Below are 24,854 nucleotides of genomic sequence, written 5' to 3'. Positions count from 1 at the left end.
TAAAACAAGATTTTGCTTTTCAATTCAATGGCAACCGAGTCAAGGCTTCACTACTTGTCATTTTCTACTGTTACTGCCTTTTTTTAATTCATGGTTCTTGTTTCTTCATGGCTTTGGTTCTTAAGGAAATTTATGGAACAGTGGTCCTGATACCAAGACCTATGGCACTCCCCCCTATTAATCTTATCCCCTAATAAGAATTGGCTGTTTATTTCTTCCCTTTGTTTTATGTCTCAACCATTTATTTTTTATTCTGTCGGGGCTTTGCTTCTCACCCATGGTTACCAAGTTGCCTTAATAGCCTCTTGTGATGAACAAAATGCCACCTCTATAAATCTTTCTGTCTCAATTCACCCACTGTTTCAGTAGATCTGACCTTGAGAAGTTGTACTTGAGCTTTGAGGGCCTCCAGATATTTAACTTCTGTCCTGGACAAAATGTGGCCATAGCCCAGGCAGCTGTGGTTTTGTAGGCAGTGGGACAAAGCATTATCCTCTCCCAACCTGACTAAACCTGGTGACCTCCTACCTTCCTTGCTTTCTTTGAACTTACCTACTTCCAGCCTGGTGCTGTTATATTCCTAAGAAATGACTAAATGCTGTACAAATGTTGTTTTAAAGTGTACTCATAAATGCATCTGGGGCAATCTGAGCCAACTTTTGCTTATATCACAGTGTACACAGTACAGAAATATTTTTTTCCTGGGGGAAACTGCTGCTCTGTCTCTACTCTCTTTGTGCACCTACAAATCTGGGAGGTTAGGTTTTCGTATTTTTGCTGGGGATTTTATTTATATTCTGGCATATGAACCATGATTTCGTAGCAGAAAAATAGCTTCTTTCTCAGGCTGAATTCTTTTTGATAATCACCCTGTTGGTGATATGATACAGATGAATTTTAAATGTCCTTCATTAAATCTAAGTAATAAACCAGTTTAGGTTTCTATCGATGTTTAATAATTAAAGCTTTTATCAGTATAAGCAGAGGCACTTCATGTGTATGCTTTTAACTTTTCTGTTGCTATTAATACTTTTAAATGTTGCAAACTTAATCATCCATGAGAAGGACAAATGATTTGTAAGCAGTTTGAAATTAGCAGAGAAGCAAGCTCCAGTGTATAGAACTTCTGTCTTTAACTATGTTTCTGTAGTGTAGAAAAATTACACTAAACTTTGAGGGGTGAAAAAAGAAAGCTACACTTTATATTTCAACCTTCATGTAGCAGATTTTAGTCTTCATACCTTTTTTCTTTGCCAGAGTTCACTAGCATAGTTTTGGCAGCATTGAATGGTGATGTCACATGCTGCTGTAACCTGAATTGCTGTAGTTCCTCGTGCTTCGAAATGGGGAGAATGGAGGTGCTAATTCCTTAACTTACTTCAGTTCTAATATGTATGCAAAGTACCTCCAGCACTGAGAATGATACAAAATCCTCATTATGGGGGGAGAAGGGAGAGAGAAAGGAAAGGCATCTTTGTGGCTTTACAGCAGTTTAGTAACTGTGAGGTCTGTTTCTCACTGTTAATGCCTGAATGGAAGTGCGGTGCATTCTAATGCTTAATGTTCTAAGGCTGAATGTGCAATGTGAGAGGAGGGGCTACAGGAGATGGTTTTGTCTTGGAAACCTGGAGAACATGCATTTTAAATTCTTAGATGATGTGGAGAAAAGTTAGCGTTTGATCAGAAACATTCTTTATTGTTCAGCTTTAGTTTGCACTAAGGGTGTCTGGATTGTTCCTGTCCTTGGAACTCAGCAGTGGGACATGGCAAGTCTCAGACCTCACAGTGTCACATGACAGTGCAGAAGTAGGATCTGTCGTGGTTCACAATTGCACTTGCTCTGCACTCTGAACAAAGGGCACGGTTATGTCAAAAATTAGCCATCAGCTTGAACGTTGTCTTGAATTAGGATCTTACAATGATAATTACTGTATGTGCATTTTCATTGTGTAAAGCTATGTCACTATAAATCACAGCTCTTTTTATAATTTTTCCTATAATATTATCTTTACAATATTTTAAGCAGTTTTGAATTACTGGTCTCATGTTCAACTGCACTTCTTAAATTTGCTGTCTCTTTACATAACTTTAGGTTGGTTATGCTTAATCATAAATTATTTACATAACTTTTTTAAGTCAACAGCAGGAGTGATTATGGTAATGTTCTACTTAAGTACAGAGTATGCGCTTAATTTTTTTTTCTTTTTATCGTTCTTTTTTGTGAAAGTTGTTTAGAAGAGGAAAAAAATGTCACAGGTCTGTCTCATTTATTGTGAAGTATTTCCAAATGTCTAATTTTGTTAATCAATTAATGTCATCCGCATCAGATAGAGTAGGTTAAGGACATGTTTTAAGGGGGAGGAAAATAAAATTTTTGTTCAGTCTGTTTATTTGCTGTACCTAGTAAATATCCTTATTAGTTATGAAGTTAAAAGTTCTATCGTGGTATGGTAAGTACTGGAAGTAATTTCAATTGAGTTAACAAAGGAAATAGAATGAAAATAATTTAAAACTGGTTCACACCAGCAATTCTTCGTGCACTATTAACTGCTAAGATCTAGTCACAAAACATTATTCTGAGGAGAAAAGGTTTAGTGAACCCTAGAAATTGGATTTGATTTATGCCAGAAAATCTGCCTTTTCACTGCTTGAGATTTCTATGGAAGGAAGCCACAGTCTTTTACCAAATGGTTTCTAAGGTAACATCTTATAGCAGAGCATCTGAAACCAATTTGGTTGTTAATGAGAAATAGTTCTCACGGTGGTGGGAAAGTGTGGAGTGAAAGAAAAGGCTCCAAGATTTGGCAGTCTGTCTGTAAAGGCATTTAAATAAATGTGTGCTGCTGCTCTGCTTATGAAATTTCTACATGAATTACACATTCATAATTGCCTTTCAAATGTATAGGTCTCTTTCCAGATTTTATTGATAAGTTCTGCATGATTAAAATATTCATATACTACTGCTGAATAATTTAAATAGCTGGCACTTTTCCAATGGAAATCTCTTTACTCCCACTGAAGAAAATATTTGCATTTTTTGGGTGATAGTGTATTTGTGCTGCCAGAAGTACATCAGTGGATTGGTGCCATATCAGAGCGGTAGCATCTCGCTGATGTTGGACACTACTTGCAGACTTTCTGGGATTCTCATGAGACACATTCTGAGAAGTTGCTCTTACACCTGCCTTCTTTTCTAAGGTTCTGTCTAGGTAAATGGTAGGTCAGTGAACAGAAATGTGTGGTCATTTTACAGTAGATGATCTTAATATCTCTTACAGTCAGAGCCCCTATGAGATGGAGGGAATAGAGTGCTTCTGTCAACAATGGCTCATTGCCATTTCTTCCTTCCTCTCAGGAAGAGAGAAAACTAGCAATTCTGGCTTCCCTTTCCCTGGATACATAATAAACACGTAATGGCTCTCTCCTACCCTTTTGCCTTGCGGCAACACTGTATTTTCCTGCATTTTGTTTCTTGGTGCCTGTGAAGACTTGCCTGAGTAGAATTCCAGAGTTTAAAATGATGCTTGCCTACTTGTTTTTTGCTCGTGTTATTGAGTTCTGTGAGTGTATTCTGAGTTGCACAGGGGAAAAACAGTCCCAGAGTGACACCTTTGCACTAAGCAATTGATCATATTTAGCAAACAGAAAAACAAAAAGAGTGAGAAACGTTGCTGAAGTAAAACTTTTACACTAAAATATATAAAATAGCCATAATCCAGATAACTTTTACAGAGACAAGAGAAATGTGTCTTAAATGACCAAGTTTCAGATAAACCTGTGTGCTGCTTTAGTTCTGACCAATTATAGAACCGTCGGTTATATAGTGTGAGTCTGCTCAGTGCCTTCCTCTGATCATTGATGTTGTTCTACCAGTTCTTCCAAAAGCCTATTGTCTCTGTAGGCTGCATTCCCTCAAGGGCAGCTACCCTGTTTTATACACACATTGGGTGCCAGTCTTGGACTCTGAATAAATTATCCAAATTATTTTGTAAAATTAATTGTGATTAAATTTGGAACCCATAACTTGAAATACTCTCTAGTCACCTTATGAAAATTGTGGAGTATAATAGTAGCTTCACAGTGAGGTTGACTTTGATTTCACCTGCTACAGAGGAAAACCCTACACTGTAGAAGAGAGGAGATGCTATGAATACATTGTCATGTGATGCTAAATAGGATTTTCAGAGTAACTGACCCCATTAAGATAAAACTATACCAAAATATGCAGTAAGAATACTTGGGTCGTAGTGCTGTGGTTATAGAAAGTTAGTGTGACATTATCTGCCTGGCTTAGAGCAGCTCTAGGGATGGCATTGGGGAACATAATAGAAAGGCTCCAGGAGACAAGTTCATGGAGAAGGTCTTTCTGATCATTTGTTGGTTGGCTTGAAGACAACTGTGATTTTATTTTAGTTTTAATTTTAATAAAAGCACTTGTTAGATCAAATTATTTAACTGCTACTGCTAAAGGGGTTTTTTTGTGAAATTTAGTGGCTTTACCCCTCTGAGAAGTCATTCAGGTTCACGAATAACCCTGAAACTGTACTTTTTTGTTTTGCCGTTTGACAATCCAAATGAGCTTGTCAGAGGATCATATGAATACAGAATGAGGAGGAGGATATAAGACAGACAGCAAGGACAGCAAGTAAGGATTCTCTGTCCTTGAGCCATTCCACAGAAGAGGCATGTGGGTTTGTGAATGGATTAGCAATAAACCTTGAAATGTGTTATATGTTCATTTGCACTATGTATAGTCAACATTTTATGTTTAATCATTTAATTTGCTCATAAGGTAATTAGGAAATGAAACCATATCGACAGCAAAAAATTTAATATATTCTTATTTGTTTCTGTTGATATAGTAAAAATAAAACTAATAGCACCAGGAATTTCAAGCCTGTTATGGTATACAGTACCATATATCCACAATGAGTGTCTAAACATTGATAAAAGGATGTTTGAGCTTTTGCTTTTGAGAGTTATTTTCTTAAGTGAATACTTAGAGATAAATCAGGAAAGGAATGGACATTTTTGCAGGTGTTTTGTTTGTCAACTGTTTTAATTTAGTACCGGGTACTGATGTCAGAAGGTCATTAATCTCTGATGCAACCTCTAAATATTCTGGCTGTGGTTTCACTAACAGGAACTTTTCTGATGTTATCCCACTGAATTCAAGTAGCCAAAGTTATTCATGTCACAGAACATCTTTGTATTTTCAGATAAATAATTGTTTCACACTTCACAAAGAACATGAAGACACCCTTCTCCACAAAGGAAGGGAGAAAGCAGGGAGGAAAAGTAGGTCCTGGTTCTCTTTTGAAAAACTGCTGGTGCTTTGGATCTCTGTCTGTAGTTCTGCAGCTTCCGTGAAGGAGAACAGAAAGTTTAATGAGGCTGACAGTCCGCTGAGATAGTGCCTAAATCTGGAGCAGGGGGGTAGCATTTTGGTTTGTCAGTTGTTTTGCATTTTTAGTGGGTTCAAGGGGGGAGATGTTGGTTTTGTATTTTTGAGGATTTGGGGGAGCTGTTGCTGATTGGGGTGCTGGGGTTTTTTCCCTGTAGCAACTGCATTGTGAACAGGATTATGCCTTCCTAATAATCTTTGGAACTTTTTATGGGTTGTCAGAGCATGTTTCTCACCCCAGTTTTGATAGCAACCTTCTTCAGCATACCAAGAAAATGATAACTGTGGCAAAATAACAATGTAACTAATTAAGCCTAGTTTTCAATGGATTTGTGTCCTTTGACCTATCCGTATTTTCACTGCAGTATCTTCGTCCCTCATAACCACCAATTTTCACAAAATCTGTAGAATGTAATTATCTTGGACATCTTCGGATCTGTCAAATTTAGCTTGTTCAGTCAGTGAGAGAACAGTGCTATTTCCGAGGAAAACAAGTTAAAATACTAGCTAAGAAGTAGGGAGCTTTTCCAGATCTATTTATATCTGACATTATTTCTTAAAGGAATTCCTGTTTTTAACCAGAGAATTCTGGGGAAAAAAAATTATTAATAAAATATTTTTGGAAACAGTAAGGGGATGGAATGGGTGCTGGTTCATATTAGTTTTAAATGCAAGATTGGATTTTGTCTTTAAATATACATGTGCAGTGTGAATTATATCTCTGTGAACAAAAGGTCATCCCAACCATGTGAGAATGGTAATGTCAAGTAAGTTTGGATTTCTAATATTAGAAAAAAATAGAAATTTCAGCCACTCCACCTTCTTTTGTCATCCTTCTGCATCTGTGTAATGTAACATACTTAATCATGAGTAAACATAAGAAAACTATAATTTCTAAAGTCTAGAAGCCATTATGTTAGTAACATAACTAACTTATCAACCTGTTATTTATGATTAAGTTGGCTTGCAAAGTGGTTATATAAATAACTGTTAAGCTTTCTTTTAATTACTGTTTAGTGCCCCAGGACTGCTGTAGTTCATTTTTAGGCACAGAAATTGAAATAATTCCCTTTGGACTGATCTTACTGTCTTTATTTCCTGTGTAACAAGTGGGCATGCCATCACTGAATGGGGTACAACAACACAATTATTCTGAATTTTCTTTCTTTTCCACTCTCTCCCTTTAACTTAAAGAGTTAAACCAAAAAAAAAAAAAAGTTGTTTGTCCTAAATGTTCTTACTGAAATCCATTATGCATGAAAGGAGTCTGAGTCCATTTGCAAGACCTCTAAATGAACTCCATTCATTCTGTGCTTAGAAATGTCCATTCAGCCAGAAACAGACACAATAGTTACAACCTCATTTATTTTGTACCAATACCATCATATGAAAAGTGAACCGTTTGTTTTGAAAAAGTATAGTAATTTTTCTGTGCTAGTTATATAATACTTTAATAAAATTACTTTAGGGTTTGAATGGTGTAAAATTGCCTATCTATTCTTTGCCCATAATTGCAATGTAGTAGCGTTGCAGTCACCTAAAATTCTTAAAACATTCATGAAGATTTTGAAATAGCTATTTTGAAAATATAAGTTCACTTAGCTTGACTTATTTTCATGTAAAACAAGTTACAGAGACATCTATTTCTGGTTAGCTTGGAAATTAAGCCAGTTAGTGATTGTAATTAGTGGCTATGGAAAAAATAGATTTTAAGTTTTGTCTTTTCAAACATTGAAACTTCGTTTGCATTTGGAAGGTAAATTACTTATAATATGCATGTCAAAATTGTAGGAATGTAGAATTTCATCACTTTAAAATCCACACAGATAAGTCAAGAATTCACTATTCCACATTTTGTCTGTCTTAAAGTGGAAATTGTCCCATTGTGATCAGCAGAATTTCATGATCCTCAGGTGTAGGGGTGTGATATCAGACCATATTACATCTCAGTTTATATGACTTGGAGTGTTGAGCAAGACTCATTGGTTTTCCTTCTAAGCTTATGAATGAGCAAAAATGATAAGCATTTAGGAGAACCTGGCTTGCCTTACATGCAAGTGGGACTTTCATAAGTTGTCATTCTTGCATGCACTATTAAACCTGTGTAAGAAAGGTCTGCAGCCTCCTACGAGCATTCTCTCCCCAGTTCAGGTGAGGGAGGCTCTCTAAAAAGAACCTGAGGTGGTTGCATTTGTGTCCTTTTCCTGCCAGGCTGGGTGGCCATTTGCATGTGTTAATTGCCTAACATGGAGATAGGGTTCAGTGTAGAAATAAATACTATGTTTGGAGGGAAAGAGAAAGTTGAGAGCAGATACAAACCTGAAGTCCTTTATTTATTTAGATTCAGCAGACCCTGTTGTGGTCAACTTTTCAGGGCCCTTTTGAAGGCAGTGATGGAGCCATTTTCGTGCCAACTATTGTTTGTGGCACTCTGGCCTTTAAGTACCAATAATCAACTTGGAAGGAGGTGACTGTGGTAGCTGACTGGAACTGACTGAGCATTTCCTCCAACAAACTGTAGAAAATACTGTTTGTGGGAAGTGTGTGAGTGAGGGTGAATGGGTGAGGGGCTCACGGCAGGAAAAACAACTAACAGGAAAGTGTAAGGAGAAACATCATCTCCTTGCTTTCAACCAGTTCTTTATCTGACAGTCCTCCTGCTGGTTGCTTTTCCTGCTAAGTCTCCTCCTCCTTCCGTCCCCTTGACATGCAAAATACACGTCCAGTGAATACCTACACAATGACAGTAACAGCACTTTGTTGCTGAAACTCCCTGCATTCTGTAACTCTTGTGTCGCATTCCATTGTTTTGATTACTGCTGAGTTTGACATTATGCGAATCGCACCTGCAGTATGGCCTGGTCTGGGATTGTACAATGCAATAATAACTTGAAGCTACCAGGAGTTCAACAGAGTAAAGGTCTCAGGATATGCTTTTCATAAAGTAAATTGTTTTTAAAGTTGTTTGGGTTTTTTTTAATATTTTCATCTGTAAATGTTACGCTTCTGTGTGAGCATTAAGTGACATATACTAATTTCCCACAATGTGTGTTTTCTCTGGATGATTTTCAGCCCAACTCCTTAAATTACTTCTTTACAGTTAAATGCTGTTGTTTTTGATGGAGTTTTTTCTGATAGACATCAACATTCTCCCACTTCATGTATTTTCCCAGCTTAGAGATCTGTCAGTTCACTTTTTTTTTTTTTTTTTTACTGTTGGGAAATGAAAATTGAATAAGAAGCATCTGTGACAATATATTAAAAAAAAAAAAGAAGCAAAAATTAAGAGGAATGATAAAATATGTCCCTCATAACTCACTGCTGACAATTCACTTCTGCTTTTGTTTGTTTAGGTACTTCCCACCAAGGTGGCTATTCCCACAGTGCAGTGGTCCATGCATTACAAAAATGTGGCATTCGTCACATTGACACAGCAAAAAGATACGGCTGTGAACCTCTCCTCCAAAAGGCCATCAAAGAGAGTGACGTGAAGCGAGAGGATCTCTGGATAACTACCAAACTCTGGCATAGTGATTACGGCTATGAAAACACAAAAAAGGCCTGCTTGGAGTCATGTGAAAGACTTGGCGTTGAATATCTTGGTATGAATGTTTACATATAGCTCATTTATTGTGCCTTCCATGTGAGTACTCACAAAGATGAATGAATTCCTGAAAAAATAGATCACAGAAACCAAATTCTGCTTTTATTTACACATTTGCAGGTTTCTTGTTCTGTTTGTTCTCTACAAAGTTCACATGCATACAATTGAGAGCACAGAGTTTTTTCTTGTTGCAAAAGTTTTGAAACAGCCCAAGGTATATTTTGTAAAGGTATATCTCATTGTTAAATTCCTTGAGGAACAACTACATGAGTTTTATATATTTTGCTAAAAACACCCAAAACATACATAACAAGGATTCATAAACTTTACAATAATATATTGGCAACAGGGTGACAAAAATGCCTGTTTTCTTCTGCGGTCTGTTTTCTTTTTCTTGAGGAGTGAGAGTCCTTTCTAAAACTTCATTTGTAGGTCTGTTAATTTTGAAATTCAGAATACTGCCTTTGGTTTGGTCTGTCTGATGCAATATACTTTGGGGAAAATGTTAGAAGTATTTACAAGACTTTAGAAAACTGAAACTAAATCTAACTAACACTGATGCACTTTCAAATTTAACCTTGTCATAAACTTTTAGTAAAAAATGTGATATTGGTACTCCCTTATTAGATTGGCAAAGAGCTACCATAGTGATGCCAATTAATTCTTTGCAACAGGCCATAACAGAGGAGATACCTGACAAAAAGAAACATATTTACTTCTTCTTCCCAAGCTGAAGCAATGAGAAGAAAGTGCATGTAGAGGAAGGTGAATTTAAAGTAATAATCTAAAATAATGACATTGGTGGAGATAATCTTTATGCTGATATTCAAGAAGCAATTGACCTAACCATCAAACATTGCCTTTCAGTGTCCTAAAAACCTTCATTTTGTTTCTTTCCTCATCCTGTCCCCATTTTAGCAATAAACAAACTTTAATGAGGAAGTGAACTACTTTTGTGAAGTATGAATTTTGCTGAATTAGTAACATATAATATTAGTGGCAGCTGTGTGCTATGTTTACTGGCTTTTTTTGCTTGGGTACTTTGCAAGGTGAGCAGGGAAAAGCTCTTATATCTGTTAAAGACTGATACCTGCATGCACATCTTTGGCTTCATTCTTTCTGGAAATGTATTCCTTCACTTCCTCCACAGGTACAGAATAATGCAAAATGAATTAAGATTTCTTTTTGTCTGTCCCGTGCAAATGAAGGTCACTGTAATGAGACTTTCATAAACCAAGTTTCAAGCCTTGACTATCTCCTTTAACTTCAGAAGTAACATTATTCTTTCTCTCTGCTTTCTGCTTGTTATTTTGTGTTTGCTTTCTTTTTTCTTCTGCTTGCTCTGGTACTGGTGCTGAATGTCGATGAGAGGAAAACTTGACTCACTTCCAAGAAGTCTTTTTCAGTGATTCCTTCCAGTACTGTAAATTGTTTTTATTTTCTCAGGCTGATTGAAGTAGGTGCTCACACAAATACTGAGTTTACAATTTGCTGCTAAGCAGAAATACCTGAAAGAAGGAAAAGAATATCTGAGAGCAAGAAATGCACTAATGCTGTCATCATGTGAGTGAGTCCTTGGATTGGCATAAACAGAACTTCAGTTTGTGAAATGTGTTCAAACCCAAGACTTCTTTTGCTCATATTACTAAGGCAAACTAAGGGAGTATTACAGCTGCCTGTCCAATTTGTCTCCATACTAGATTTGATCCTTTTTTTATTTTTGTTTTGTTTTTTTAATAGCCTCACCCATCTTCCCACCTTGCTTCCACTGATATGGAGATGTCTGAAAGATTTCTAAAGCTCTTCCCGAACCACTTAGTCTGCCATAGTGACCTAAATCAATGCAGGCTTCAGCTTGCTTTAACTTGACAGTTTGTGAAGTGTGATGGCTTTGGAAATACTTGACATGCAAGTCACTGATTTGTATATGAGGATGGTGACCACCATGAGAAGGATGGGATGGCAGGTGGAGCAACAGTTTTGGCTACTGGGGTTTAATATCTGTTGTATCAACTCCACAGTTTCTGTTAAGCACAGTGTGATCTGCACTGCTCTGAGAGAGATAAGGCTGAGTTCCATCTTTGGTGCTGTTTATGCTGGGAACTAGACCCTCAGAGGAGGTACAATACCTGGGGTGTTTCACGGGTTCATGGAGAGCATCCTTAGGGAGTCCTGTACCTCCTGTCTGAAAGCACTCAGCTGGAAGGTGCTACTGGAAGGATTTTCAAGCAAAATGAGGCAGTACCTTGAAATATAAACCTTTCAGGTTTTTTCAGGAATGCTTACAGTAAGAGCTTTCTGTTGGAAATTGAGGCTTATCACAAGTCCAGCAAAAGTAATTAGAATCCAGAAGATTGGTTTGAATATAAGGCTATAAGCTTGTACAAATAAGGTCAAGATATGTTTTCATTCATACCTGCCTTTTGTGTCCCTTTTCTGCTGACCAGTCTGTACCATAGAGAGGACCTAAAATCCATGGCAAAAAGAGATCTGGTAATAAAAAGGCAATTTGTGCCCAAGCTTATTTAGGAAAGTAAATTCTTTAGTTGCAAGCATGTGTTAATGCTGGCAGTTTTTCCGTAAAATAGGAGTGTGAAATAATGATCGGAATAAATCAGAATTTCCTGATTTCATTCTATGATATTAACCAAATATATGGGAGTTCACAACATTTCTGTAAAGATACATGGTTCTCAAAGAAAACCGAAATATCCTAAATAAAAATCTTTGATGTTAGACCTTTATGTTGTAGGAAAAGTTAGTAATTCAGAAGACTACAGAGAGAAGAAACTGCAGGAGTCCTGGCAGCTAAATGTTCAGCTCAGCTCTTTGTTCCTGTTCCTGTTAATTTTCTTGAGGATCCTTATGGATTACACAGTCCGTCTATACAGACTGAATTAGAAACCTGGGAAATAATCTCACAGGAGTTAGTAAATCTGTGCATTATCAGTATGTAGACTGTCAGCTGTTGAAACAGATGAATTGTTGAAAGCAGTCACAGCTTTTTAAGAGGAAAAGTACTCCATGTAAAATATGTGTTATGAAGCCTTTTCAATAAACACTTTTGAGGCAAATGGTACTAGGAGAGCAGCGTTCCAGGATTTTTATTTGAACTGGTAGATTATATATCCATGATGTGCTGGAAATTTGTATTATTTGTGGGCAGTGGTTGTAATAGATATTCTGCTCCTTGCATTTTCTAAATGTGGTCCTCAACTAGCAGACACAGTAAACCAGTTTGAAATGGCAGCAAATCTTACAGGTTTGGCAGTAGTAGAATACATTCCTTGGTATTTGGATCTAACCTCCAGAATAACTTCTTGAATGTGATTTGTGGGTTACGGAATTCATAAACAATTTTATTTTCCTTTTGACTGTTCCGAGTTTGTCCCATTCAGGCAAATCTGACCTATCACAAATCCCCAACTGGAGCTGGACAAATGCACTCTCAGCATATTCAGTGTAATAGATGAATCACATGGAATGGGTGTATTATCATAATTCATGTTCTGTATTGCTTCAAAACACTTTGTTGTTTTTTTTTTCACATTGATCCTTGTTCAATAGAACAAAACAAAAAAAAATACGAAAGATTGAGTGGAAGAGAAAAACACATCATGTCAATACTAAGTACGGTGACTGTTGAGAAAAGGAAGGAAAATAATTGCATTAAGATAGCTGGGAAACATTGAAAAATATTCTTTTGCTTTTAGATGTGATATAAGGCAGGGCTTGTTCTTCAAAACTACATTTGTTTTAGTCAATATGGACTTTTTTTTAATATTATATTAAGAATTTCAATAGAATTGCAAACTTTATTTTCACAACAACGTGCTGTTGGCTTTTAAACGTACTTTCCAGGGCCATTTGAATGTTGATTGTAGGTGCTGACACCGCTAAGAAGTAATAAGCCATTCTATTTTAAATGTATGTGTGAAAGCAGCACTGTGCCTTGACATTTAAACCAACTTCAGGCCTTTGCTTACCACTGCACCATTGCAGCTTGATTTTCTTCAAAGGATGTTTTAAAAAGGTGTTAAGTAAAAAAATTGAATGTTTGGATGTTTTTTTCTTCTTTCTCAAGTGCATCCTGATACTGTGAATCAGGATTTTTCAATTTAAGATTATTTTTGAAAAATATATGGTTGGAGGACATCTCAAGGTGTTAATTTAATTTTTCCCATGCTACCAAGCACAACCTCATCATTCTCAACACATAAAAATGTAGTCTGTTCTTAAAAACCTTCAGTGATTAAGTTACACATTTCTTGAGTACTACAACCTTGAGCTATTTCGATAAATGATTTAAAACTAATTTCTTGCCTCCAAAATGAATTAAAGAGTGTTTGTGTTCTCATAATCCCCCAGGAGGGGAAATATTTTAAGCAAAAGAAAGTGTGTGTGGGTGTAGGGTGTGAATGTGTGTACAAATAAAGATGAAATCATAGACCTGGGTTTGTGCAGGGCTTACTGTTTTTGTTGGCCTGCAGGTATCATGGAAAGTTTTCTAACAGATGCAGTAGAAGAAAGCAGATCCTGGCTGTGCCGGGGATGCTTTACCCATGACTGGCACAAAGACTATTCTGCTCATTATCTATGAGATAAGGGACCTTTGCCCCACATCTTTGGGGAAAACTTCTTGCAGTCCAGAAGGACTGTACTTTGTGATCCAGTAGAGGCTTTCTAGCCCTATGCACATATTTCTAAATGTGAAGTAATTTTTATTTCAACAAAAACCCTAAATTAAAATAAACATAGTAGGATTAGGATGATGTAGACATCACGTACCTGGTAACATCACCTTTCTAAAATAAAGGACCAACAGCTAATCATGTTTGCACTGAAGAGGCCTAAGACACTAATACAGGGAAGGCTGATGAGTTGCTTTTTTTTTTCAATGTCCAAGGCCAGAGATCTTTCAGTTATCAAATCTGTTAAGTCTTTCTTCTGAGAGTGCTTCAGTTTCTTGGACTGAGTACAATGCATCTCTGTATATGGAAATCCATGATGTAGCTATTTCTGTGAGCATTTGCAAACTGTGATGTCCAGCTGAATAATCAGGCTTTTGGAGAAGTAGCTTTTGGTGAAATTCTGCTGAAGTTTGATTATTTTTGCTAAATGATGTGTTTCTGCATACTTAAGCAGTTCTTACTAGTCTGGTTTGGAGAACATAGCAAGCAGCAATTAAAGATACATAATTCCATTTTTATGTCAGGTTGGCATCAGATACCAGTAACTTACACGTACTTACATGTGACATTTGCTTTATCCAAACAAAAAAGTTTAAATTCAAACATGGCAGTCTCTGTGCAGTAAGTACCACCAATGGCATATAATTTTGGATCAAACTGAACACTTGATATTAGCAGTTCCTAGTGCTAATCCTTGGGTTTACGTCTGATATAGATCAGTGGAAATTTCATTGGCAACAGAATTTAAGTAGCCCTGACTTTTGATCACAACCTCACCAAATGCTTTATTAGTTCCCAGTATTAGTTTTCAGTTAAATGTCACAGAAATTGGTATTTATTCCACTAGCATGTACTGGTATTTATTTTTAATAAATACAAGTTGTTTTCTCAGAGCAATTAGAGAAGAAGTAATTATTCATGCATTGGTGATGAACAAGACTGCATATGGAATTGGAAGTGGATTTTATGTATATAAGGGCAAAGAATAAGCAACTTTCTCTTTAAATGTGGTGCAAATTCAGATGCTCCACATCATTACATATGAGTGATATTTGCTTCCCTGAGCAATTGTATTTAAAAGTCTAATGTGTTATTAATATTGGAAAGTGCAAATTTAGCTTGTGATTTTTGTGATACATCCAAAATAATTTTTTTCTTCATACAATTGTAATATATCTTACTGTACAAAACTCTGTACTGTTCTAAAATTTTTAATCCAAGTAAAGTACTCTTTTTAACAGTGTTGCAATGATGTGCCAAAATTGGAACTGATGTATTATAGAGAATTTCAAGTTACCTTTTCCTCTTAAATCAAGGTTGAGTTTGTATTTTTACAGGTGGAAAACTAATATACTAGCCCACTGGTATAGTAATCATTAGTGCAGTCCTTAAATGGGAATGAAAAGAATTAATTTTCTTTTTTTTCCCACCTTTTTTTGTTATTCACAAAGCAGAGGATCTGTATTTTCTCAAAGAGGTGCTGTAAATGAATGGTATGATGTATTCAAAGAACAAAAACCTCTTCTCACTGAAACAAGTTGGAGGTTTTTTTATTTCTTAACTCTATATTTGAACTGCCAAAAAAGGAATATTATGAAGTACAAAGAAAATTATGTACATCTCAGTCATCTCTTTATTTTCTTTTGGTGTTTTTCATCAGACTAATGTATGCAGCAAAGGCCAAAACCTGTTTGACTGGGATGCCTGCAGTTACCTGTTTAATCTGGAGTTGGAATTTAAATAGAAATGTAATTGTTTTCCAAGTATCTCTTAAATTTCTCCTTCAGAATGTCTAGCAGTGTCTACAAACTTACAGAGGAGTTTATGTCCTGTCATTTTTGCAGTTTAGATAATCTCATTTGAAACTGTTGATGTACATGTACATTTCTCACTTTAATTTATGTGAATTTCTGCTGCCCTTGGTTGTTAATGAGATGTTATAGAATTCATTTATTAAGACTAAATGGATGTGTGCAGTAATGACCATGGAGTAGTATTTGTAACTATTACAGTGATAATGTGTTGGGGCCACTATGGAGGGAAAATGCTCTATCACATGATTTGATATATTTATTTTTTGCACACTTTACTGAGCAGTCTGGTTCTGCTTCTTTTTTAGATCTGTATTTAATGCACTGGCCTGATGCACATGTTCTGGGTAAAAGCAATCGAGAGGTCCGAGCTGAAACCTGGAGAGCGATGGAAGAGCTCTATGAGAAAGGTGATGTAACAAGAAAAAACTATCTCACCAGAAGGAATTATTGTGCACTTTGAGATTTGGGGAAGTCATAGTGAGAGACGTTCAAAGCTTAATTTGAACTGGGTGCTCCTATTTCAGTGGAATTTGTATGTGTAAATTATGAGTCTCTTTGGAAATTGCAGTGTTCCTTGTAAATAATACATTGTCAAATTCTGTCCACACCATGAATAATGGTGTGCATACTTTCTTGAGGAAACCTACTGATTGCATTGAAATCTATATGCCACTATAGAACGCTTTTGAACACTACAGAACACCTTTGTAGTAACCTCCTCTGTGTTAAGTATAAATCATGCCAAATTTTACTTCTTTTCGATTTTTTTTTTTGATTGTATGATGCCATTTTCCTGCTTATTTTGTAGTTCCATTTGTGTTTTAGAAAATGTTCAACAAAAGAAAATGGCTAGATGAGGAGCAAATACTGAACTGCAGATTCTTTCCTACTAACTTTTGGAAAAAATTTCAAGGAAGGGAGCTATTTGCTCAAGTTCTGATAACTCAGTTTTTGGTGCACTGCAAAGTTCAGTTTATGTTCATAGCAATAGGAAAAGGAGACTGTAGATTTAAGAGGAGGATTTTGCTCCTGAAGTATGCAGAATTATTAGAAATGGTGTCATGAGAGAAGATCCTGTCATGCAGTTCTTGGCCATGTGAACCACCCTTGTTTACAGCTTCAGAGAAGCTCCACAGTTGGGGAGAAGACTTCTTGGAGTAAGTAGTCTAACACTAACCCAGAGTTACTGAAGTAGTGATTGCAGCAGGGGAGTTGCACAAAGACAGTTACAGGCTGTGTGTCACTACCAGCTTTGTCAGAGCCATAAACCAACCTTACACTTCAACCCTTTGTTTACTTTTGCTCTGCCTCTGGAAACGCAGAAGTAAATTATCTTTGGTATATCTTTTGTTCTTGCTTTTTATATTAAGCGTAAGGGAAGGTGCCAAAAGTGTTTTCTGCTGTGTAAGGCATTACAACATTCAGTTTTTAAAGAAATGCTGCACTGACCTAATACTTCAAAGCATCAATGACTCTTACATCCAAAAATGAATTATTCCACAAGGTATTTCATCCTTCCATTGAAAAGGTTTTTTTCTCAAGAGTACTTAAGGTAGTGCATGTCATTTGTGCCTAGATATGGCATCTTAATTTGCTGCAAACAGGTTGTATTTTTCACATTCTATTATTATTCCTATCCTATCGGCTTTTTTCTGCTTTTCCATATGTCTCTGTGATCTTTCCTGTCTTGCACATCTTTCTCTATATATCTTCCTGATGGGAAAGACTATGAGTTATTCAGTGGTCTTCTAGTAAGACACTGGAAATACTACTCCTGGCCACGCAAACAGAGGAAATATTGCTTTTAATTTTTGTTCCTATGCATGATAACTCTTTACAGACATTCCATGTTATATTTATTTTTCCTGAAGTTGCATTTCTTCAACAATTTGGTCAATTTGCATGTTGTTACCCTCAGTCTTTATCTGAATTTAAGCATTCTGTAGACTCATGATCTGTTTAGCTGAGCATGAGTTTTCCAGCTCTGGTTGTCTAAATTACCTCAGTTAGATCATATACAGGGGAAGGAAAATGTAATAGTCTGGTTGACTCAAGTGCCTTAAAACATTAACTTCCACGCTTTTGCTTTAGGGGATACAGACTCTGGATGTCCTGACCATAAGTATGTGTTACGGAAATGACACGCAGACGTTAACCACTCTGGAGTTGGAAATGCAATGATTCCTGAGCAAAATGTTAAATAATTTGTTTGCATGGTTAACCACTAGGTTTTCCACTGAAGATTAAACACTTGCTGCATATCTTTGTGACTTGCTATGTGTTACGTGAGCAACATGTTAGCCTTAGTATGGACTGAATGTAGGATTTGGTCTAAGTCCTTAATTGAGGAAAAACATAAAATCTTCATTTATTGGGGGAAAAACTTGTAAGATCTTTACTAAATAGATGAGTTCTTTGTCTTCTCTGAACTTGACATTGGTTCAGGTAGTCACTGGTTCCTGTTTGCAATTCTGTTACTTTTTTTTTTTTTAAATGTTTATTCTGGAAAAAAAATTAGTAGAAACTAAACACAGGATTGACAATTTAAACAAGTAATGTGCTTCTACAATCAATTCACAAAGGTAATGTTGAAGTGATTGAAACCCACTTGCTAGTGGGTTTAGCAACTAACTGCATCCACACTGAAGTGTGTCCGAAAGTGCAGAGAATAATAGCTGTTCTCTATAGAAAACAAATTGGTTTGTCTTATGGAACTGATAATACTTTTATGGTACAGAGCTGTCTGCAAGAGACTTATGGGATGGTTAAAAGGTGTCTATGTTGACCTAAGGCTTTGATCTGGCTGAATTTAACAAGATTTTCTTTAATCACTTCTCTGTATTCACAGATGGTTTGAGTGCAGATACTTGTAAATCTCATTCTTCAACTTCAATTTAAATCCACGTTAATATTTATTCTACAAAATTCTACTTACCTGGGGCAAGAAACATTATTTTAAAGTAATGTAAATTATTAATAGTCGATTGTTATTATCAGTTGCCTTAAGAGTAGAGTAAATTAACTGCCAGTACTCAAGACTGTAAAAGTCTTTAATGCAGACTTTTTTTTCAAAGATTATTTAGATTGGTCACATTGGTCAGAAGTGGACACAAGAAACTGGAAATATGGACAATTTAAAATGAGAACCAGAAGAGTATCTGTTAGTGATCTGGTTACTCTCTCCGGCTGATTATTTGCCGTACTGAAGTTTTGGGCTGCACTCCTTGGATCCAGTGTGCTTTGGAAACTAAACAGGATTTGGTTACTGCCCCAAGGATGGAGTCCAAGGAATACACTTGAAAGAAGTTTTCATGTGTTAGCACTCTCACCCTTGTGCTTGAAGCCACTGTTCAATTGCCTAAGGCAACTAAGCAGCAAAACTTTAGGTCAAGAACAATTTCTTGGGCATTTTTCTTGAGATTTTTCAAGGGGAGACTTCCACTGATCAGCCATTGCAACTTCTTTGTATTGAGAATTAGGAATGGGGGAGGAGAATTATTATTTTCTTTACTGGTTTTAGAATTTTAGTAGGTATCTGAAAGTATAGGATAAAGGCAGAGAACTCTAGACATATGTCTTTGTTTAATAGCCTTGCTTGTGTTTTGCTTTAAAGGGTTATGGGATAAACAGCACTTAGGGAAAAAGAAGGAAAAAAATTCTAAAAGTTGGTCAGTGAGACATTTGTGTATAATAACTGGTTATTTCTGTTGTAACAGCTGAAATCAACTAGGATTCTTGTAATATCAAGGCTATGGTTTGAATTTTTGTGGTCTCAAAATTGTCATTTTGGGGAATTATCCTCTCCAATACCTCAGAACAGAGGCCAGGCTCCCTACAGAATCCATTCCAAGATACATACATTGAGTCATATATTCCCTTGACAGCTGCAGCATTCTTGTATAGGCATTTGTGTGCTGGCAGATGAAAGCAGTGTGGCAAGCTGCTTTGACATCATGAATAGTCATTATATGTGCTCATTGGTAATTGGTCTGTTCCTAGCAAAGTGACTCTTTCCATATGCAGCGTCTTTAATGACCTTGATTCTGGCATTGTGGCTAGCCCATCATCTTGGAAAGCTTTTCATACACACATGCACATGATTACTCATCTCTCTATCTAAAAATGCTGGGAAGAATGAGGGCTTCCAGCCAGCTTTTGCCTGAAGTTGGCAAGAGTGGTAACGTGGTGGTTGTTCTGGGTTCAGATCCCGCTCAGACTCGCTGCCATTTTACTGAGAGTAAAATTGTTTATCTTTTTCATGTTAGCAATGCAGCTTATGCTGAGATGAAATATCCTTACTTGCCTCAGAAATTCCTTAACATGTTAACATATGTTTTTGTTATGATTATGTGCATGATTCAAAGAGAGTCTTATAAAGAGACAGAAATTGTTTAGCCCAATAATTAAAGCCGTGTTACTATGTTCTTGGAAAAAGATTATGTTTTGCTTAATCCCAAGCAAGAGAAGAAATCTAACCAACCTTAATAATATTCTTGTCCTCCTCATTGTTGGGCATAGACGAGTTCAGTCATCTTTTCTTTCTCCATTTTCTATCCATTCTTAAAGGTATGAGTTGAGGTTCCAGTGAACCAAATACAGTTTTTTGGGCAGGTGGCACAGATTTCTAGCACATTGTTTGCTGGATGGCATATTCTGTTCTTATTCTACTGAAAAATTACTTTAAATCTGTACATATATTGTCAAATGATGACCAGCTGACAGTTCAAACTGTTGTGCTGCAGCTCCACAAAATGTTTGCCTCAAGAGTGCTTATGTTGCTAGAAATCATATGTGAAGGTGTGTCCATAAGTTGCACTAAAGTTCTAATAAGTAAAAGCAAGTAACTAATTTGCCTAGCAACACTTCTTTTTCACATTGTGGATAGTATTCTGTCTGTACAGATGAAGATGTCTCATGGGCTTGTTATTATCAGAAACACAGTTCAAAGATGTGTTTTCATGGGTTGGAGGTGGTTGCAGTTGGTGAGGATGTTGGTTGCACCACACCCTGTTGATCAGATAAGGCAGCAATAAAGACGTAGGAAAAAAAATTGCTACACTTATTTATGTTAAAGATCATAAAGAAATCTTCATCATTTTCAGTATCTTATTTAAAAAAAAAAGAATTACCATAGAAGAAGTCCTTTTGGTGCAGATGTAAAAGTGGGAATTAATCTAAACTTGCATTAATGTCTATGCTCATTTGTTTTGCTCTTTTTTCTTTCTTAATGTTAACTTCATGGGTAATTCTACCCTCAGAGGACATTGTTTCATGATTTATTGCAATGTATGATTTGAGCCTTTTCTGCTAGCAAGCAAATCCTTTTTGTCAAAGCTGTAAATGAGCAAGCTAAGCAAGAAGATTTAAAGCAAATGTACACATTTTTGTACCCACACAGAGGTGCCTAGAGGTCCCAGTGTGAACACAAGAACTCTTGTGAAAAAGACAGTGTTGAAATACCTTTCAAAGGAAAGGCCTTGTCCAAAAAAACTTTTTGTCTCAATAAATAATGTACATGATTTGAGGAAAAGGCATAATTTATCTGTTTTGCATATGTTGAATTAAAGCCTTAGATTCTTAGCTATTATAAATTGGTATTGCTTTACTGACATCAGTTAGGTTGCTGTTATTCATACCAATTGGGAATCATTATCCCCTTTGATATGGAAATTCAAAAAGTATTCCAGTTCAGGAAACTGTGCCATTATAGTTACAGAGGGGACACGCTGTTTAGAATCTAAGTATGTGCTCTCTTCCAAATTGCTACATAATCCAATAGCCTGTAGGTACGTGGCTGAGTTGCTGATAATTTTGATCACATTTTTCACACCATACTGTGTGGTGGCAATATTTGCTTAAAGTATATAGGGATTCATTCTGTACCATGTTGCTTTTTCAGTTTTGATTACCCAGATGTTTATGAGCAATTGCAAAATGTTCTAGATATAAGAATGTATCTTCAGCCTCTTTTTAAACCTGTGTTCTCTTCACAGTGTGATTTTACATGCTTAAACTGGAGTAAGAGAATGGAAAATCTGTAAGAATTGCTATTTGTCTGGTTGTTTTCAAAACTGAATCCTTTTTGGTGGATTTTTTTAATCTGTTCTGGTTTTTAATGTAACTAGAATAAAAATTTGTCAATGTAACTAAGATAGTGTTGCGCTGAAGTAGTCCGAATGAGCAGCCAGGGTCAGAGGCAGCATATATTAAGCCAGTATTGCTGCATTATCCTATTGAGTTAGCCATTTAACAGTTGTGTACACTGAATGTTTGTAATGAGTTTTCAGTCACAGAAATTGATAATTTGACTTCTATTCATGCCTCCTCTCCTGTTGTCCTCACAGTCTACCATGGTTCACAGATGATATATAGCAAGAGTAATGATCACAGAATTGTAGAAGCAGAAAAGTAATTTTAAGACAGATAAGCACCTATACTGTGGCAATGAATAGGCTAAAAAGAAACCCTTTGGGGGAGGAGGTATGGCTTCTGTGTTTTCAGTTTTGCCACAGTCTTCCTGTGTCTCAGACAGGACACTTCGCCTTTTGGAGTCTGTGTGTTTTAGCCTGTGAAATGGGAACAAGTGTTACTTCATAGATTTAGAAGTTAATTCCTTATGGATTGTGTCTAAGCATAGTCTGCTTTATTTATCAAGGCTTTGGCTTTCAGTCTGCATGTGGGGCACACTCAGCCCACAGCTCTGATTTAGGAAATTGTGCTGAAATCAAATCTTGTATGGTTTCTATGGTTAATGTGATTTAGCCCCAGAGAAGTTCTTAGCATGCATATTAGAGAGAATGTGGACCTTTCTAACCTGTGTAACCTTTGTTAATAAAGTTACAGTTACTGTTGTTGACCTTTTGTGAAAAGTAGATCCATTTGTGTTTTTATTCTGTGGCCTGAATAGAAGATAAAACAGAATGAGCACTGTTCGCTGGACGTGGGAATTCTTCCTTGCTCTGACTCATGTAGAGCAGCAGGGAGGGGGAGGAAAACGGGCTCCACAAACCTGGTATCCAGTTTTGTAATTTAAAAATCCTTTTTGATCTGAACTTTGTACATTTCATATTTCAGAGAGTATTTAGAAGTCTGATAAAAGTCTGTAGTAGTGCTGGAGAAAGATAAGGCTCACTATTGTACTAAAACAGCGCTGTGGTGCCAAGACACTAAACTTACGCTTTTTTGTTGGAGTGATTGTCAAACTTTGTATAACTTGGTATTATACAGATTAAAGGAAAAGATACCCAATCATTCTCTAGATTGCCATAAAAAACACTTTAGGCTTAGTATGCAGCTATATTGCAAACCAGTGCTTCACAGCAGTTGGGAGAAATACAGTGTGGTGAAATTACCAGTGGGGTGGAGGCCAAGATTTTTTTGTGTAGAATAGAAAAGATCCTTACTTTTTTCCCATTATATTCAGTCATTGTCCTGCCAATATGTTTTCTGATGTGTCTTGCGGAATTTTATGATAGGTTTTCAATGCTGGATGAAATTTTCTGTTCCACCATTGTGGTCAGTTTTTAGCATGCATAAAAGAAGCAGCATTGCCAAGTTTTTCTTCAAGCCTGTGAAGTCAGAGTCACAAGGAGTAGGACAAAGCCTCAGAGCTAATGGGGAATTGCAAACTCTTTGTTTATTGCACCTGGCACTTTCTCAAGATCTGCTTAGTAGGGGCCAGACCACTCATTTCCTCAAGCAGATAAGGAGGATGCTTTCTCTCCCTGAGTCAAAGCTCTGTGACTTTGTAAATAAGTCAGGATAAATGTATATTTTAAGGGTACTTTCTAGAGGGATTGTAGCTAGCACATTGCAAACTCTTATCTCGGAAAGCCTGAACTCCAGGACTAGTTAAACTGAATAAGTTAAAAAAACCTATAGACTTAAACACCACATGCTGTCATAACAGCTTAGACATGAATTGTGCCTGAATTGTCTGAAATGAGATTTTTAAGCATACTAAACAGGTATTAAAAAACCTGCCCCCCTCCTCAAGAGCATTCTAGTGGTTTTGAGACCCATGGGAGAAACTGGGGAACTTACCTGTTTGAGCTCTGTGAGGAAATGTGCACCCCCCACACCCTCCAGGTTATTTCAAGGCAGTAACTTGGGACACTTTTACACAAGTTTCTCAATATGTAGTTTTTTTATTTCTACTATTGATGTGATTTCATGGCTCTCGTTTGATACACGTAGTCACAAGTGTTGGTCTGTCAGATAAGGCCCAGCAGTGAACCAGACCTTCATTTTCTTGTCTATCTTTTTTTTAAATCTTCATTCTTAGGAACTAATCCAGCAGATGTAAATGTGGAAATAATTCTGTGTAATCTTCTGCTTTAAGACAGTCGTTCCGAGATTTGGACAATGCTGAGCAACTGTGTTAATCTTCCTTCAGGCAAATGGAAGCAATTCTCTATAGAGTAGAGATTGATTGATGAAATTTAAGCTCTATTTTTCAGAAAATTCCAGTATTTTGAATTCATGTTTCCACCATGCATTAAAATAAGATTTTTTAATACAGTTACCCTCTGCAATTGTTTAAATTATTTTATATTGTAATTTAATGCAAAAGTCAAAACACTTTAACTTTCATGTATTAGACTATAACTAAAACCAAAACAATGGAATTTAAACAAAGGGTTCTAACTTTACCAAAACTAAATATGAGTACTTAATGACAGTCAAATGTTTTAAGCATATTACCCTAAAAAAAAAGTTTTAAGAAAATGCTGGTTCTGCAAAAACATTGAATATCTAATTATTGTTTCTCTGTTTTATGTAAAAATTTTTACTTTCTTGGCAGTTTTGAATTCAGCTTTGTGCAACATCACTGTAAACACACAAATGCTGTAATACTGATTTTAGCAGGAATGGCTCGGATAGCTTTTAACACAAAACATAAGTAACCTGAAATTTCTTGATGGAAAATCTAACACGATGCAACAGACTTCGTCTCCTATGAGAAACATGCTAGAAGCAAAACATCTTAGCATACTGTAGGGGGAAAAGAATGGAAGCTTTTTGTGCAAAGGTACAGGTTTGATAAGCCTTTTCATATTCATTGTCTGTGATTGAATTTTGTTTTATTTCAGCCTGAAATGAAAGCTTTATTCTTCAAGGGCAATAATGACATGGTTTTTGTAACTCCTTAGCTTTCAACAATAGTGTATAATATTTTGGTTCACCATTGTGTTAAAACTGTGTTTTTTCTAACTGCTGTGGCATAATGATTTATTAGTGTTGACACTCAAGGGTTGTTTGTCAAAAGCTAAGGTTTTGCTCCTTCTGGCAGATTACATACGAATTATGCAAATCACTGTAGTGCAGATTTTAACCTAATT

The 24,854-nt window shown here is 36.3% G+C and overlaps 1 protein-coding gene across 3 annotated transcripts in view; it reads left to right on the top strand.

Moving 5' to 3' along the window:
* The window catches only part of LOC113951057 (uncharacterized oxidoreductase ZK1290.5-like), a 45,316-nt gene that overhangs the window by 6,203 nt on the left and 14,259 nt on the right, over positions 1 to 24,854 (top strand). For all 3 annotated transcript variants that reach the window (XR_003529010.1, XR_003529009.1, XM_027651579.1), the window contains exons 2-3: positions 8,758 to 9,006; positions 15,819 to 15,920. Coding sequence is in view for 1 of the 3 variants with exons in the window: in XM_027651579.1 (XP_027507380.1) it covers positions 8,758 to 9,006; positions 15,819 to 15,920 (351 nt within the window). In the remaining 2 variants the exon portion in view is untranslated. The remainder of the gene's footprint in view (positions 1 to 8,757; positions 9,007 to 15,818; positions 15,921 to 24,854) is intronic.

Source organism: Corapipo altera, unplaced genomic scaffold, assembly GCF_003945725.1.
Source record: "Corapipo altera isolate COAL_440 unplaced genomic scaffold, ASM394572v1 57, whole genome shotgun sequence".
Classification (NCBI taxonomy): Eukaryota; Metazoa; Chordata; class Aves; order Passeriformes; family Pipridae; genus Corapipo; species Corapipo altera.
The sequence above is the reverse complement of the archived record's forward strand: the minus strand, read 5'-3'. Positions and strand labels throughout refer to the sequence as shown.